Consider the following 18,998-nt stretch of genomic DNA (forward strand, 5'->3'; position numbering starts at 1 on the left):
CTCTTTTTCATTTGTTTTAGAAGTTGAAAGGTGTGTAGTAAATGAGGCAGGAGATTGCAGGAAGAGAAGGGATGGCCTCATAAATAGGGAAAATGAATGTCATCTTGGAGAATTGGTTTCTGTCCTTGCCGCTCCTTAAATTCTGATGTAATGTTGGGTTAGTCACTTAAACCAGAGTTTTCACAGGTGACCACTGCTCGTATTCCTCATTTCCTAGATGGTTAAGTGAACTAATGATGGCTTATAATCAACTAATTAAGTGGCCATGCTTAGCAGACAATAGTAGTGGTGTGAACAAAGTTGTTGATAGTTACCAGATGACATTCCAGAATCACAGGGCAGTGATAGTGGCACACAGAGTGATGAAAGTTTTTGAAAAGTTGGTCCATCCCCTGCTGATGGCTGCTCTCAGTGCCTGCACTCTGCTCAGAAAGAGGAGCAGGAAAGATGATGGCTTTGCAACCCCACAAAAGTCCTGGTTGTTGGTGGAGGGTTATCAAGTGCCCACACTTGGAGCCTGGTTCCTGCTGCTAGCTATTCCCAATACCTATGCCCTGCTCAAGATCAGGGGTAGGGAGTATGGCAGTGACTCCATTTGCCTAGTTCTTGCCCAATGCGGAAACATTAAGGAGATGCAACCAGTGTAGTGTCTTTGATAGGCAGCAGGTTTAAAACAAATAAAAGGAAGTATTTCTTCTCACAGGGCACAATCAACCTTTAGAACTCATTGCCAGGGGATGTTGTGAAGGCCAAAACTATAACTGGGTAAAAAAAGAATTAGATAAATTTATTGACGATAGTAATGCAAAGTATTGCACATTGGGAAACAAATCCCAACTATAAATATAAAATGATGGAGTCTTAATTAGCTGTTATCACTCAAGAAAGAGATCTTGGAGTCATGGATAATTCTCTGAAAACATCCACTCAATGTGCAGTGGCAGTCAATAAAGCAAACAGAACGTTGGGAATCATTAAGAAGGGATAGATGATAAGACAGAAAATATATTGCCTCTATATAAATCCATAGAACACCCACATGTTGAATACTGCGTGCAGATGTGGTCGCCCCATCTCAAAAAAGATATATTGGAATTGGAAAAGGTTCTGAAAAGGGCAACAAAAATGATTGGGGTATGGAATGGCTACCGTAAGAGGAGAGATTAATAAGATTGGGACTTTTCAGCTTGGAAAAGAGACAACTAAGGGGCAATATGATTGAGGTCTATAAAATCATGACAGGTGTGGAGAAAGTAAATAAGGAAGTGCTATTTATTCCTTCTCATACATAAGAACTAGGAGCCACCAAATGAAATTAATAGGCAGCAGGTTTAAAACAAAATATTTTTTCACACAATGCACAGTCAACCAGTGGAACTCCTTGCCAAAGGATGTTGTGGAGACCAAGACTATATAATAGGGTTCAAAAAAGAACTAGATACATTAATGGAGGATTGGTCCATCAATGGTTATTAGCCAGGATGGGCAGGGATGGTGTCCCTAGCCTCTGTTTGCCAGAAGTTGGGATTGGGCAACAGGATGGATCACTTGATGATTACATGTTCTGTTCATTTCCTCTGGAGCACTTGGCATTGGCCACTGTCAGAAGACAGGATACTGGGCTAGATGAAGCTTTAGTCTGACTCAGTATGGCCGTTTTTATAGGTCTATCAATGGCTATTAGCGAAAATGGCCATGGGTGCAACCCCATGCTCTGGGTGTCCCTGAGCCTCTGATTGCCAGATGCTGGGACTGGAGGACAGGGGATGGATAACTGATAATTGGCCTGTTCTGTTCATTCCCTTTGAAACATCTGGTATTGGCCACTGTCGGAAGACAAGATATCAGGCTAGATGGACCATTGGTCTGACCTAGGATGGCCATTCTTATATTCTTAACTCTTCTCCGGTCTTCCTTTGTGTCCCTGCGTAGAGATTTGGCACAATTGCAGCCCTCCAATTAAGACTGCAAATGCTGCCCCTTACAAGTATATAGGGTGCTACAGTCCTCATAGGGAGAATAAGGCATGGCCCCACCCTCTTCCACACCAGTCAGTGGTGCTGGGCTGATGGAAATTAAGTGATGTTGGTTGAGTCTATGCTGCACTGTCTTTAAACATGGCACAGTAAGTGTGTTCCCTATTGGCACGTCAAACCATTATGCCCCACTAAGGTGGTATACCTTCACGTTACCCTTCACTGCAGGCTCTGTTGCTATTTATTTTATGATCACCCCTAGGACTGCCGATCATGGACCAAAACACCATTGTGCAACATGCTGTACAAACACAGAACAAAAGGACGGTCCTTGCCCCAAAGAGCCTTCAATCTAAGTATAAAACAAGAGACAACAGATGGATACAGACAGATGGAGAATTACAAAGAACCGACAAGACAATATTGGTCATTGTGATATGGAGTGGTATTAGCACACCAGTGGTCTAAACTTTGTCAAGTTTATACAGTACAACAATGAATCTCTATATTGATTTGGTTTCAACAAATGAATGAACCAGATAGTAAAACATACCTATGGCAGCAAAGAGTCCTGTGGCACCTTATAGACTAACAGACGTATTGGAGCATGAGCTTTCGTGGGTGAATACCCACCTCGACGAAGGGGGTATTCACCCACGAAAGCTCATGCTCCAATACGTCTGTTAGTCTGTAAGGTGCCACAGGACTCTTTTTGCTGCTTTTACAGATCCAGACTAACACGGCTACCCCTCTGATACTTGATACCTATGGTATTATGGATGATCACACAGTTTAAAAAGCTTACTGTTGAGGGCACTAATATTATCCATAAGCAAAAGAAACTCCTAAGTAACTTTGTGATATTTAGCAGTATTGTCTAGAAAACTGTAGGTTTAAACCAAACCTTCATTTTATTTTCTTCTCATTCCAGGCTTAGTTATGAGTCCCTTACTGCACTTGAAATACCAAATGATATGCTTCATATCATCCAGGATCTTATTTTGGATCTTCGAGTACGTTGTATAATGGTCACCTTACAACACACAGCTGAAGGTAATAAAAAAAAGAAATGTGCAGACCTACATGCATATGGTTAGGATTTTTTATTTTCTCTTTGGTTAAATCAGACTGCATTCTAGAATAGATTGTGTTCACTTTAGGTACTTGAATCAATAATAAGGTCACCTGTAATTCACAGAGTCACAACATACAAGACCTGTTAGGTTATTCTATCATTTTCCTGACCATACTTGCTTGTTCCCTGTATTATGAGCCTTTTTCCCCCTTTACTATAAGGCAGACACTTCTTTCACTAGGTTACAGTCTTTTTTCCAAACCAAGCAAGCTTTAATTTATTTGTACTTTTTGTCATGACACAGCTATTCCATGCAGTGAATCAGCATTATTACTACTCTGTTCTGTAATTTTAGCTCAAGCTTGGATATTCTTTTTTAAGTTAGCAAATCTTAAAAACTTTACACAATATTTTAGTTGCAATTTTATCAGGGATACTCATTGTTTGTCTCTAGAGTCCTTCTTAGCTCTTTAGGGTCATAGATTCATAGATTTTTAAGGCCAAAAGGGACCATTAGTTTATCTAGTCTAACCTGAATAATAGAGGTCATAGAATTTCAATGAGTTATCCCTGTATTTAAGTTCAATAACTTGTTTAACTAAAGCATGTTTTCCAAAAAGAAATCCAGTCTTGATTTGAAGATTTCAAGAGATGATGCATTGGCAATATCCTTTGTTAGTTTGTTACAATAGTTAATCATCCTCACTGTTTAAAAAAAAAAAAAAAAATTGTGCCATATTTCTAATTCGATTTTTGTCTGGCTTTTAACTTCCAGCTTTGGGTTTTTGTTATGCCTTACTCCACTAGATTAAAGAGCCCTTTATTACCCAGTGTTTTCTTCCTTTTCCTCTTCAAGTCTCTTCTTGACCCTTTTTTATAAATTAAACACATTGAGCTTCTTCAGTCTCTCACTGTAAGGCATTTTTTCCAGCCTTCAAATCACTTTTGTGTTTTTGTCTGTACACTCTCCAATTTTTGACATCTTGTTTTAAATCTGGTCACCAGAACTGGATGCATTATTTCTGTATTGGTATCACCAGAGGTAAAATCATTTTCCTGCTCATACTTGCTACTTCCCTTTTTATGCATCTAGCGATCGCATTATCCCTTTTGGCCAGAGCATCACACTGGGAGCTCATGTTCAGTTGTTTGTCCACTAAATCCTTATCAGTCACTGCTTTCCAGGATACAGTCCTACATTCTACAGGTATGAACTGCATTCTTTGGTCCTAGATGCATAACTTTGCATTTGGGTTAATTCAAACACATTTGGTTTGAATGGGCCCTGCTTACCAAGCAACCCAGATCACTCTGTATGACTTCCCTCTCCTTATCAGTATTTACCACTCTGTCAGTCTTTGTCATCTGCAAATTTTATCCACAATGATTTTATGTTTAATTCTAGATTACTCATAAAATATTGAATAGCATCAGACCCAAAACTGATCATTGCAGAACCCCACTAGAAATTCCCCTATTCAGTGATGATTCCCCTTTGACAACTGCTTCTGTTAGCCAGTTCTTAATCCATTTATCATGTGCTTTACTAATATTGATTAGTGCTGATTTTTTTAAATGCAAATGTCAGGTGGTGCTAAATCAAATCCCTTATAAAAGTATAAGTATATTAGACACCTATGCAGTTACCTTTATCAACCAAACTTGTCAACTCATAAAAAAATGAAATTTGGTTTGCTTGACAAGATCTATTTTCCATAAAACCATGTATATTGGCATAGTTGTAGTCCCATCCTTTAATTCTTTTTTGATTGACTCCCATAAACATTTTTCCTTTATTTTGCCTGCAATTGATTTGAGGCTAGCAAGCCTTATAATTACCTGGGTCATCCCTTTTGTCCTTTTTAAATATTGGCACTCATCCAGTCCTCTGGAATTTTCCCAGTTTTTCAAGATGTATTAAAAATGAACACCAGTGGGCTAGAGATCTCTCTTCCCAGCTTTTTTCTTCCATATGAGTCTCATGGTGTCCACTGGTTTGATCAAACTTCTTTTATTCTGTGATGGGCAGCATGCTAGACAATGTAATGATCCTCATGCTGACTGATATATGCAGAGCAGTGCAGGGACCATAGAGCAAACAAACTGGAGCAAGCAGGGTCTCTTCCTGTTCCTCTAAACAACCTTATTTCTGTTTGTTACTCGCTTTATGCCCGAGTTCAGAAAGGTACTTAAGCCTAACTTTAAGAACATGAGTAATCCTATGTGAGAAGTCAGTAGAACTACGCACTTGCTTAAAGTTAGTCATGTGCTTCAGTGCTTTACTGAATCTGGACCTCTCTGAGAAGAACACCAATGATCGTATCTGATATTTATACTGTATAATATTTTTCATTTTCAGAATATTTTGCAAATATTAATGATTATTTACAGCCCTTAACTAACTCTTGATTTCTCCTGCTACATTCACATTGTTGCCTATATTTGTTAACTCTAACTAACTGTCCATTTAGTGCCTCTGAAATCCAACCAGAACACTTCCCTTGTCATGCCTTCATTGATTACTCTTTCATATTCTTGTAAAAAAAAAAATCCTATTTATTAGATTTCATGGCTTTAATCTATTCATTTTTCTAATCACCAGCCCTGTAAACTCAACCTGGGCTCTGAGAGTCAAGCTGGTTTCTTTCCTTCTCATGCATCATCACTGGCAATAGAGGTCATGCAAACTAAATTATGCTAATACCAAATTAAACAGTGATGGTTGAACAAGTGTAGCTGACTAGAAATTAGTAAACAATTCTTTTGAAAATGCACAAGAAGGAATGTAATTCAGCTCCCTCTTTTACAATATGCATTAAAAAGAGCTATTTCTATTTCACGACAATCATAATTTTATTCAACTGATGCGTCTGCATTAAAGAGAGAACATTAACTGCAACTCTGACATTTTCTTGCTTGGATTATACTGTGCCTCGTCTTTGTGTGAATAATTTTTAGTTTATTCATCTTCATGGGCGAAAGTGCTCTTACAGTGCTGCTTAATTTTCAATTCTATAATTTAAAAAAATGAATTTTTTTGAAAGAATATATCCACATGATATAGTGGTAATGGAGTTCTCTTCTTATGTAAGCTGTCTCACAGCACTAAGCTGTACATTTATTTTTTTATTGACTTGCAAACAAAATTTCAGCAGTAAATGCAATTTAAACAGCAATCTAATGGTTTAAAAAATCAGTTTTGAAGATACTTTTACCTTGTATTGTAGCTCTTACTTTCAGGGATACAGCCTATGATTATTTTGCAACTAGATTTTTGCTGGAATCAGGTTTTGTCAAACTGGAAATGACTGTGGGATGCTTATTTTCTTTCAGTGATAAACGTATTCAGTTTACAAGTAAATGGAAGAGGGATTTTCTAGTTGACAGCTCTGTAAACTCAGGCTGGGCCCTGAGAGTCAAGCTGGTTTCTTTCCTTCTCATGCATCATCACTGGCGGCAAAGGTCATGCAAACTAATTTATGCTAATGCCAAATAAGGCAGTGAGGGTTGTACAAGTGTAACTTACTGGAATTTAGTAATTAGTTCTTTTGATGATGAATAAGAAGGAATGTAATTCAGCTCCCTCCTTTATATCTGTGTTGGATCTAAAGGTCTGAAGGGAATAAACCAGCAGTAAAAACAAATATAAAGTTGGCAGATTCAGGAGAAGATCTGTTGGTAACAAGTTGCTACTTTTGCATAGTCACTTTTCAGAGTATAGTGCTTCTTGAATGTACTTCAGGATGCTCCTCTGCCACAACACATGTCAATCAATCAATCAGTCAGATCTACCAATTAATGATGACTAGGTTGAGGTGTAAATGGGCAACCTGCAAATGTTTACAGGTACCTAAATTGTGTATAACTGATTGTTATACTCCTCTTCTTCCCCTCCCCTTTCCTACACTTCTTATGTCACTTTCCTCTTCTAAGCTCTCCAGAACCTTGGTGTTTGAGCAACACCTAGCACAATGGAGTCCTGATCCTGATTGAGGATTCTCAACCCAAACATATTATAAATATTTAATATAATTATGAGAGTCTTAACACTTGTCCTGATCTCAGCTTAAGTTATGTACTTGAGGGTTTGTTCGTTTTTAACTGCGTTGAGCAAGGAATAATAAAACAAACATACATTTGAATTCACAAATATAGTGCCTATTTTATGGGCACACAGCCATGATATGTCTGTTTTTTTAAAACAGAGGACTGTAACAATTTTTCTTTAACCTCAAGATTTCCAGTAAAAGGTGGGCTTTATGCAACTATTGCCATGCACCATAAATTTTACTTCTGTAGGAGAAAGCAGCAGCAAACTGTGTGTGTGTGCCATTCTTAGTCATTTGAAAAGTGGCTGAAATCTTGTAAGTATTGCCAATGTACTTGTATGCCTGTTCATCACACTAAGGTGCCTGCGGTTTTATCTCTTGTTAAGTTCAAGGAGTTTTTTAGAATGAAACCTAGCATTTTAACACCTTTTCTTTTTACAGATGTGAAGAGGTTAGCTGAAAAGGAAGACTGGCTGGTTGATAATGAAGGTTTAACATCTCTGGTGGGTACACTTTGTGTGTTTCTGGGCACCCATTTTTTTGTGCATGATTTGTATTAATTTCATTTTTCTTTTCGTAAATATTAAAAGTTTTGCAGCATGTTATACATTTACTTATATTTACACGTGTGTGCACATGTATTTATAAAAGAATTAAAATATGGTACAAAATAAAGCTAATCAGTTCCCATCTAAAGTGGGTTAGAATTTAGATGGAGGAGAGATTATACTCCTATGTGAATTCTTTCTGCCCTCTGTCTGCTCACTTTCTCAAATATTCATGGTGGTATAAATCCTATCACAAAATCAAAAGCTACTTTTTCTCTTCTTTCACCATTTCCCTCTTTCAAGAGTTATTTTTCTTCTGGTGGATTTTCTTACATGTGTCAGTGAGCATAAGCACAGTTGAAAGGAGTACTAAAAACTAAATACATTTCAGCTTATGGATGGGGGTTTTCAAAAGCAGTGTCTTTGGTCCCAGTACAGCAGAGCCATATGTGAATAATCTTTATTTATGTGAGTAGCAATTCACATCAGTGGGACTACCACGAGTAAGGACTACTCATGTAAGTAAAGCTTTGCTGGATTCGGTCCTTTAATATGAGTAGAATGTAAAGAAGCACATGGAGAAGAGGGTAGCATGTCTATAAATTTAGAGGGTTGGGAGAGGGGGGGTTAATGTGCCCCCATAAAGTTTTTACTGATCTTCCTTAGTAAGATTGTGTAGAGATTTAAAAAAAAAGGGAGGGGGTTCTTTTTTAGCTATGGATGTTCTGCTAACATACAGTTTGTTTTCTCAGGTTGTGACAAGTTCAGTCCACGTCACAGTGCTTCATAACTTAATGGGTTCGTTACCATGGAAGCTGGACTGTAGTAGATATAAAAAGTTGCTTTTCTGGTATAATGAGAAATTTAACTGAGAGCCAACTAATTTAGGAGGTTGCTCACAGACAAACAGTAAACGACTTGAAACCATATTAAAATAAATTAGTGAGGTGCTTTCGGGAAAGAAATAGTAATGACTAATGGCTAAAAGATGACAAGCACATTGTAGGCATGACTTAAAAACAATCTGAGAAAGCAGAAATGGCTGTGGGAGGATTAAGCGTTGTGTGTATTATATAAGAGAGTACTCGGTAGGCCATCTGTCTGAAGTTGTGCTTGTTTGTTACTATAAATACATTTGAATGAAGTTGAGTAGGAGGGCGTGAAGCATTCCAGATACACATAATGTGGGAAGGAGTGTTGTCTGGTTATTAAATGTTGAGTACTGGGAGTCATGACTTCTGGGTTTTATTTTCAATTGCAACGTACTCTGGTCATTTCAGTCCAGACCAGAGCCCCATTTCCTTCTTCCATCTAGGTTTGCATACATGGTCATTCTTTTGTAGAACTAGTAAATCTAAACAAAATCTTATTAGTGCTTCATTACCGTGCTCCAAAGCTATATTTACCCTAGGATTTTTTGCAAAAATTTCCCATCAGTTTAGCTCTGCCAGCAGCAGAAACAGTGGGTGTATTGCTAGTGTATATGAGTCTTTAGGGAGCTGCCACCGTCTTAAGTATGGTGTCATCTAATCCTGCTGAGATCATGACATGGTGCTTAAAATACTGGCAACTGGTGATGCCTTGTCTATATGAATAATCCCAATTTTACCACCACCGATGGATCTGAATCAGTTGTCGTAATGGTGGGAAACTTTAGCAAAATTTCTGAGAGTAAACAAGGCCAGAGAGGCCCTTTGGAGACAGCTTAAGCTTAAACTATATGTGTAAAATGCATGCAAGAAAATTAGTTATTAACATCCTTGATATTTATACAGCTGTTAAAACATATACTGTTGTCAGAAACCTACAGCCATGGGGCCTGTAATGCACAAAGGTTAATGTACAGAGAAGCATTATTATTTTCTTCTCAGGCAATAAAAATCTACATGAGAACAAAAATAAAAGGAACAGCGTTTTACTTTTCCACTGAAAGTATGCCCTTTTTTCGGCCTATTTAGCGCTTTCTCTGCTGTATGTCTTCAGGAGCTTGTTCTAAAAATGAATAAATAGCATTTAATATAGTGCTTTAGATTTTCAAATTGCTCTACAGACATGAATCAATCCTCATGACACCTATGTGAGGTGGATAAGTTTTATCCTAATATCATAGGTTGGGGAAACGGAAGTGAAGTGACTTACCCTAAGCTACACAAAGGGTAAAGGGCAGAATGAGGAGTTGAACTTCAAAGTTTCTGGCTCCCATTTTTGAGCCAAATCATCTGGATTGGTGTCCCTTTTCCTAGCATGGAGATAATTTTCGCACTTTCATGTTCCCCTCTGGAAACACAGTTTCCCCCGTAGTGCCATCAGATGGTCTCTAACCAGATTGGCACAATATTGAGCAAGAGAGGATGGATAAGGGGAGATTGGCTAACAGGGATAATGCTACAAATTTGTTTGCATCTAGATTTATACACCTTAAGACCTATGTAACTTTATTTTTTTGGCATGTTTCCATGCCATTTTTTTTTTTGCAAAGTATCAAAGCAATTTCTGAATAGACAAGGTTGCCTTACTTCCAAACCAATCCACTTCTACTTGTTCTTGTTGATTTCATGATAGTGAAATCATAATGGTGAATTTGGGATATCCTAGAATGGCCCTATTAAATTTAAATCCTGGTCCTGCTAGTCAATGGGACTTCTGCTATTGACTACAGTGGGGACAGGATTTTACCCCCAGACTTTTCTTGAGTAGCCATGCGTGCAATCACAAACAAGGTATAAGAACTTCACTGCAGGCTTAAGGCGAAGAAACCGTTCAGTGGAAGAACCCCTCATTCAGACACTTGCAAATAAAATTGATCTGTGTAATTATTTTTGTTTGCTTCAGTATGAAAGTACATCATTAAAACAAGGGCTTTCTGTAGTACATGTATCATGAAATTTGCATGGGGCGGGTTGCATTTTGGATCAGTAAAAAATGAGTATCTTCTCTGTTACTGTAAAAAAATGTGTATATTAATAGTTTGTATAGTATACATTGCACATTCATTTAGGAACTCAAAAATCTTTTTACTTTCAGCCATCCCAGTTTGAACAATGCATTGTGCATTCCTTGCAGTCACTCAAGAGTGTTCTGGACTGCAAACCTGGAGAAGCCAGTGTAAGTCTTGTTACATACTTTATTTTCTTTCCTTGTATGTAAATTGTTATTAATTGTAAAAGTAATTAATGTATAAATATGTTTTATGTATTATTAGTGTTAGTGGATAATACAGAGATGTTGTTATAAAATGAATTAAGAAATTACTCAAGCTTCACAATATTTTTTCTTCACTTTGACCAAAAAAAGCCCTTGCAATATTGAGTCCGTTTTCAAATTGCACTCATATTACCATTTGTTTGGGAGGGGGCAAAAAGTGAACTGTATTTAAATGCAATTTTTTTGTAATAAAGGCTATGACCTGTAGCTTTCAAGTGGTAGCAGGTATGCTCTTATGATGTAGGTACCCTGGAGAGCCAGTTACAGATACATATCACGTCTAGACTTCATTCGGAACATAACTCAGCTCTTTGTTTTCCCTACTCCAGTATGCCACATGATAAAGTGTTACCCCCATTCATTTAACTGCATTGGGGATCTGATGCCATAAGGTATGAGCAACTTCCATTGACTTCAGGAAGACATGAGAGCATTCTTCAGGAGATGCTCAACATCTCATAGGATTGGGTACTGTTGCTGTTGCTCTCTTCTTCTTTGTCCCATGTACGACAAAGGTATCCTATTCCCCCAATGAGGGTTCCCCAGAAGACCCCAAAAGGGGATATTACTTCACGATTAATCCCTCCCCATGGATGAATTTCACATGCTAACAAAGTTGATCTTGAGAAGTCCTAAGAGCTTCTGCGATCGCCCTGTTCTCTTTTCAGCTTCACTTGGTTTCCCCCATCCTACATGTTGCTACAAACCTTTTTCTCTAAGTTTCTGTGGCATACAGGACGAAGGAAATCTAGCTACTACTTTCCCTTCCACTCACTTATTCTTTCTCCCACCTTTTTCTAATCACAGTTTCACTTTCATGGTATGGAGAACTGGAATTACCCACAGCTAGGTAGCGTCATGTGCCAGTATTGTTCCCATCATTGTGTTTCCCCTTCACTATAGGATGCCCACACCCCCTATCCATTATGTTTATACATAAGATTTGTTCTACCAGCCACTCTTCTTTCCCTGGGGAGTCTCACAAGAACAGTGTATACAGAGAAACTAGGTTTGATATTTATAACTCTTCCCTTTCCTCACTTCCTTTGGAAGAAGGTCTTCTGAAGCTATTCCACTGAAGTTATATGGTTGTTTCTTCAGGTTTTCCAGCAACAAAAAACACAGGAGGATGTGTGCCAGCTAAGCATTGGTATCATGCAGGTAATTTTAAACTGGAATTGGGGAGCATAAATGAGTGATTAAGGGCTTACTTTGTATCCATTCCTCCCCAAAAAGTAATAAAAGGTGATAAGATATCAGATACTGTTTAATTCAGATCATCCAGACATAAGTGTTATCTTAACTTCAAATGACAGTAACTCTTAAGGATAATGATGCTTAATGCTTCCTGGGGTTTCTAAGGCCCTAATTCATCAGAGCACCTAAACACTTCAAACGTATACTTGAAGCACTAGCTAAACTTCAAGCATTTTCTGGGTTATTAATTATATATTTAAAAGATTAACTTAAAATTTGGTTTCAAAGAGCACCGGTTTCTAATACAAAACTAAGGGCAAGTGCTTGAACTGGTATAAACTGGCATAGTTCAATTGCAGTCAGCGGAGCTATGCCAGTTTACAGCTGAGGATCTGGCCCTTAGTTTCATATTAGTAACCAGTGCTCTTTGCAACACATTTTTAAGGTAATCTTTTAAATGTATAATAACCCAGAAATGTTTTTAAGATAATAAAGCAGCACCCAGCAGTTTTAACAATTGTTTGTATTGTGTTATCAAGTGAAATGTCACAAATCAGACCAAAGAAATGATGCGTAGTGGCACTTAAAAGATGTTTGCGTTGGGGTCTCTGTTTAAGCACTTTAAAGCCAATGAAGATACGTTCCTTGTAAACCAGTGGACCCTCAGTCCTATGATTTCAACTCTGATTTGGGAGGTGATTTAGCAAGATGACAGATAGTACAAAGAAATAGCACAGATCTTTTTTTCCACAGGAAAACAAAGGCTAACAAGATAATGAAAACATTTGCCAGACTTAATTTAAAATGCTACTGTTTTCAATTATTTGAGGTTTAAGAAAATTGGGGTATTTGTGATTATTCTGCTTACGTGCTGCAGTTAAAAGTTCAGTTAAGAAAAATTAAAATATTTTACAGGTTTTGTACCAGTAGTTCAGCGCTGATGGAAAATTCAGAATTTTTTTTAAATTATTTTATAGGTTTTTATAGATTGTCTGGAACAACTGAGCACTAAGCCTGATTGTGATGCAGATACCACACAGTAAGTAAAATAATACAGTTGGAATATTTGAAGTTGCAAATTTCAACAAGGTTTTCCTCACCAGTATTCCTGTGGTATTTCTATTAGATAGCTTTTGTGAACAATTTTGGCTTTGACCAATAATGCCATGGAGCCAAGTAGAACATTTCTACACCAAAAAAAAAATAAAAAATGAAATACAGATTTGAATAAGATAATGAAATATGATGAATATTAAAAAGTTGTTTTCTTAGTAGCTATTGTAATGCTTAATGAAAGCTAGCTTATTCAAAATCTCTCTGCTTGATTCCCAAAGAGAATCATCTTTCTAAAGGTTGTAACTGTTACACCAGACTAGCCCCTTTTTTATTCTAATGGTAATATCTGTGGCTGGTGGTTTTTGTCACAGCTATAGCTTCCTAGCAGTTTATATGAAAGAAGTTGCCACTGTCACTGAATAACATCTACCAATGGGGAATGGTATTTTCCTTGCTTTTCCCTCTGTCTTTGGCATGTTCCTAACTCTATCAACATATCTACTAAATTGTTGACAATTTTTGCTTTTATTCCATCAACCAGATCTGAGGAGTCATAAGAACCTGAATTTCTAAGGCAAATTAGATATTTACCTGAGTAAAACAGGGAACCAGAAAATATTGCATGGATTTGCCTGGAATTAAAACTGATTGATTGTATCCTGAAAGACTACCTTTGTTTTTCTCTTTACTTGGTTGGCCTTTTAGTTGGTGTATAAGAGAAGAAAACAGAAACTATTTTATTGCAAATCAAAGAAAGTGCAAAAAACGACTCCACCTTCCGCCCTCTCCCAACATGATTGCAGGAATGGCAATTCCTGTTCCCAAAGCTTTTGATCAGTTTGTAGGTGATTTAGAAAAGCTCTACAGCTCATTCTGCCTTCTATTCCATGGTATTAGACGCTCTGACCCAGCACTCCAACTTTTTCTAGAGTCTTTTCAGCTGAACCCAGCACTACAGCCGGTCACAACATTTTCGACTAAATATTTTTAATCAAAGCCATATTGATTTTGATGAGTTTTTTGACAAGAAGGTCTCTGAGGTCCAGGGTGGGCTAACTCACTCTCGGGGAGAGAGAGCCAAACTGAAGACCAGATATTTTTGATTTAAAAAATGGAATTTAAACCCAATTCCATTTTGCAAATATGTGTGAAATGTTTGGGGTTTGCTCTGTTTGGAACCTTGTTCTGCATGTTAAAACCTCGAAAGTTGTTGAGAAATAGAAATGTTGTTCTCCAGCAAGCACACATCATAGCTGATTTGTAAATGCTTAGAGTAAAAAGAATACTCTCCTATTCACCTTTTTCAAAATATTTTCAGTCTTTCAGTTGACGTTTCATCTCCTGATTTATTTGGAAGCATTCATGAAGACTCTAGTTTATCTTCCGTAAGTGTGGCGTCTAGTTAAAATGTCCTATTGGGGTCAAATTAAATGTTGAATAAGGCATTTATCTTTTACTGCGTGTCTTTTGTAATGCATTTGTGTATTCCTAAGTCACTTTTTTCAAAATGAAGCAGCAAAGAATCCTGTGGCACCTTATAGACTAACATCCGAAGAAGTGGGTATTCACCCACAAAAGCTCATGCTGCAAAACGTCTGTTAGTCTATAAGGTGCCACAGGATTCTTTGCTGCTTCTACAGAACCAGACTAACACGGCTACCCCTCTGATATTTTTTCAAAATAATATCAAACTTTACTAACTGCAAGATTATCAGAAAAGCTAATAATATTAATGGTATTTCAAGCTTTAGATTGTTCAGTATTCAGTGTATTTCCTACAGATTCTTACACCTGAATTTTATTTAAAATAATAAGGGTTGGAGCCAGGTCCTCAATGGGTATAAACTGGCAAAGCTCTATTGACGTCAGTGAAGGTAGCACTAATTTATACCAATTCAGGATCTGGCCCTTGATGTTTAGTTAAAACTCAAGTGCAAATAACCGTATTCCTAAAACAGATAATTAATTTTCATTTATATATATATTTTTAAAGCATAGAGGTAAATGTGTAAAAATAATGTAGTTTGCCTTGGTGAGTCATATTCCTTACAGTAGAATGTGTTGTGGTGAATAAGAGACTAGAAGTTACTTTTCCATAAAATTCCTAATGTTGCATTTTTCTTTTTTGTGCAAGTTCCGCTCCCAGTTACTTGAACTAATGCATTCCCATAGAGTACATGCCACCAGCACAAGGGCTGTCGAAACACACAAAGTTATGCCCCTCAAAGAATGAATTTGAAGCTCTTATTATGTTTGTAATAATCTATTTCCTGCAGAATTTAGAAACTTTTAAGGGCTCAACCTATATCCCTTACTTTCATGAGTAGTCTAACTGCAATTAGTGAGCAAAGACTTGTAGGATTAGACCCAGAGTTCTAAATTCTGAAATTTAATAATAATTTAGTACTTATATAATTTTAATTCTCCAAGTACTGTGTGAACGTTAATTAACTGCTATCAAACTGTTTTATTTTCCTGTGTTGTTGAAGTTCATGTGACGTTTTGAGGGTTTTTTCCCTCCCAAACAAATGGTTCAGTGCTTTTTTTAGCCAAAAAAAATCATTGACAGTAACCCAATACCTTTGACCAGCCATATGGCTTATACAATGGAAAAATAAATTTGGTTAAGAATTATTTTGAAGCTTCAAATGAGATATTAATAAACAAAAGTAGGAAAGAGTATTAATTTCTATATTTGGTACTTAAAAGAGTTTTAATCTGTATATTTCAAAACACTACAAGTATCAGTAAGAATTATTATCCCCCATTTATAAATGGAGTAGCTGAGGCACACAGAGTATTAAGTGACTGGCCTAGGATTTTTCATTGTTTTTTAACAGTTTGTGTTTAATATTGTACATACAAATAATGATAAATTAATCAAAGTAGTAGGCAGGTTAATGGGTACACATTTATTACACTAGTCGTTGTAGTTCATTACTGGTCGATAAGACTGCTGGGAATTTATCAGGAATTGCAAATCTCATTCTTAATAAGATATTGACTTCTTTCACACCTCACTATGGTAATTTATCCTCAGAAAGTTTTCATTTTTAAAGCACTTTGCAAATGATGGTCCTGAACTCTCTTCTGAGGTAGGAAAGTATTTTTCAGGTAGGGAAATTGAGGAATTTAAGTGACCTGCACACAGTTGCACAAAAAGTCACCACCAGAACTGAGTTTATAATTTGGAAGTTCCTATTTCCCAATTACCTCCTGAGGAAAAACTAGACCTTGCCTCTCTCCCAGGTATCATATTGTTGCATCAGTCTCATGGACCAACAGTCCTGATATAACCTAATTCAATATCTGTTTTGAACCATATTTGATTTTTAAAACAAAATAATTGGAGAGCAGAGATGACTTACAGTGTTTCAAATTATATGCAGAAATGATTTAGAGTTCTGTCGGTCTTTGATTTAGTTTAATTTGGAGGATGGGAATGCATTTGTTTAATATCTGTTTTGCTCCCTTTGCTCGAATGTTAAAACCGAATTCTTCAGGCAGTTTCATATGAAAGTGAAGATTTTGGTTTTATTTTATGGTGGTCATCATTTTTAACAGGTTACTAGAAAAAAACCAGTAAAATGCAGAAACCACTTCTTGGAAAGCTGTTTGTGGCTTACTTTTTGGAATGGGATCTGAATCACAGATCTATATTAGTCACAATTATTCCAGTGAAAACTTTCAAACATCAGAGCCCATAAGAAAAAGTGCTCTTATTGAATCATTGCACCCCGTGTTAACCAGTTCTTAGGATTTTGTTTACAAAACTATTTGTTACTATGTTTTATTATGTTTTATTTATCAGCATGCTCATCATATGACTGTTGTCATTCAAGTCAACAAAACATTTTCCATGATCAAAATGTGTATAAATATAATAATAAATATTATTATAATGCACAGTTATCCTAGATATTTCCTAATTACTGTTCATTTTTCTTCCTTAAAACGTCTCTTGATTTAGGAGCAAAGACTTTTAATTGTACTCAGTAATTGCTGCTACCTGGAACGTCATACTTTCATAAATATAGCTGAACACTTTGAGAAACATAGCTTCCAAGGAGTTGAAAAAATAACTCAAGTAAGCAATAATATTAAAATGAAATTGCTACAGATGTATCATTACTTTGGGTGGAAAGATTTTTTTTTCCTTTTCACAGGTATTAAATTACATATTTGTACAATCACCATGAATAAATATTACTTGACCCTCCTACAAGTGAGTGGGATTTTAAGCATCAGTTTAAAAAAACAATAATAATAATATGTCTGTGTGTTTGTATGTGGTTTAAATAAATAGTGTAGCAAAGTGGGCACTTGTTAGACTTGTATGTTCATAGGCAATGTTTATCTGATTTCTAAGTAAAGCCTTTTAATGTCACTGTGTTTTCTTGATGCAAAGAATAAAAAGATCATAATCTCAAAATATATTTGATAGATTAAATAATCTAGTAATCTCTACCACTTGACAGCTCTTGTTCATAAACTAGATCAGGGATTTTTTTTTTCAAAGAACGAAAATGTCAAGGTGGGCGGCTATAGATGTCTCATTTTCCTGCCTTTTTGTAATGATTAATCATTTTTTATGAGAAATGTTATGACTTAGAATCTTTATGGCCATATAGTTGGTTTATTTCCAGAAATGTTTGTTGTTTGAAAGTAAAATGTTATCTCTTCCAGTACAGAGTATTTCTCTACAAACTGATGCTTCTACTACACAATGAACTCTCATAGCCGTCCCAGTGAATGTGTTGAACTTTTGTGGCTGGAATAATTTTGAATATCATTCAAATGGGGTTTGAAATTATTTGCATTGTTAGTATAGTGTACAAAATTGCTCTAGATTTCTCCCTTCACACTCAACTATCCTGAAATGCTTAATAAAGTGCTGAGTTAGGTACTGGTAATGTGGTGACTATATAGGCAAATGAGGTGCCCATTATATATTCAGCAGTTGATCTTGAACAGCCACATGAAAGTATTGTTCTTAAAATCTGGTATTTTTATAAAGAACAAAATTCAAACATTGAAGTCATTGAACAATTTAAAATCTATATTAACCCTTTAATGACCATGGACAATGCAGTACTGTACATACAGTACATATATACAGTACTAGATGGTATATATAGTACCACTAGTTTTGAAGAAACTCAGATGTGAAATTGCAGAACTAATAACTGTAGTATGTAACTCATTGCTTAAATCAGCCTCTGTACCAGGTGACTGGAAGATAGATAATGAAACACTGATATTTTAAAAAGGCTCTGGAAGTGATCCTGGCAATTACAGACCAGTAAGTGTAACTTCAGTACCAAGCAAACTGGCTAAAACTATAATAAAGAACAGACTTATCAGACACAATGATGAACTCGATATGACGGGGAAGAATCAACATGGCTTTTGAAAAGGGAAATCCTGCCTTGCCATTCTATTAGAATTCTTTGAGGGTGTCAACAACACCAGAGATTCTTAAGTAAAGTAAGCAGTTGTGATAATAAGGAAGGTCCTCTTATGGATCAGTAACTGGTTAAAAGATTGAAGAAAAAGGGTAGGATTAAATGATGAGTTTTCACAATGGAAAGAGGTAAATATTGGGGTCCCCTGATGATCTGTACTGGGACCTGTGCTGTTCAACGTATTCATAAATGATCTTGAAAAGGGGGTAAACGTAGAGGTAACAAAGTTGCAGACAGTACAAAATTACTGAAGACAGTTAGGTCCAAAGCTGACTGAAGATTTTCACAAAAGTGGGTCACTGGGCAACAATATGGCAGATGAAGTTTAATGTTGATAAGTGCAAAGTAATTCACACTGGAAAAAATAATCCCAGCTATTCATATAAAATTATGGGCTCTAAATTAGCTGTTACCATTCAAGAAAGAGT

General features: G+C 36.5%; 1 protein-coding gene across 2 annotated transcripts in view; it reads left to right on the plus strand.

The window, feature by feature from the left end:
- Positions 1 to 18,998, plus strand: part of EXOC2 (exocyst complex component 2) — a 200,628-nt gene that overhangs the window by 112,903 nt on the left and 68,727 nt on the right. For both annotated transcript variants that reach the window (XM_039524307.1, XM_039524308.1), the window contains exons 16-22: positions 2,908 to 3,029; positions 7,542 to 7,603; positions 10,673 to 10,753; positions 11,954 to 12,013; positions 13,027 to 13,088; positions 14,424 to 14,490; positions 17,076 to 17,192. In XM_039524307.1, coding sequence (XP_039380241.1) covers positions 2,908 to 3,029; positions 7,542 to 7,603; positions 10,673 to 10,753; positions 11,954 to 12,013; positions 13,027 to 13,088; positions 14,424 to 14,490; positions 17,076 to 17,192 — 571 coding nt within the window. The remainder of the gene's footprint in view (positions 1 to 2,907; positions 3,030 to 7,541; positions 7,604 to 10,672; positions 10,754 to 11,953; positions 12,014 to 13,026; positions 13,089 to 14,423; positions 14,491 to 17,075; positions 17,193 to 18,998) is intronic.

Source organism: Mauremys reevesii, linkage group 2 (genome assembly GCF_016161935.1).
Source record: "Mauremys reevesii isolate NIE-2019 linkage group 2, ASM1616193v1, whole genome shotgun sequence".
Taxonomy (NCBI): Eukaryota; Metazoa; Chordata; order Testudines; family Geoemydidae; genus Mauremys; species Mauremys reevesii.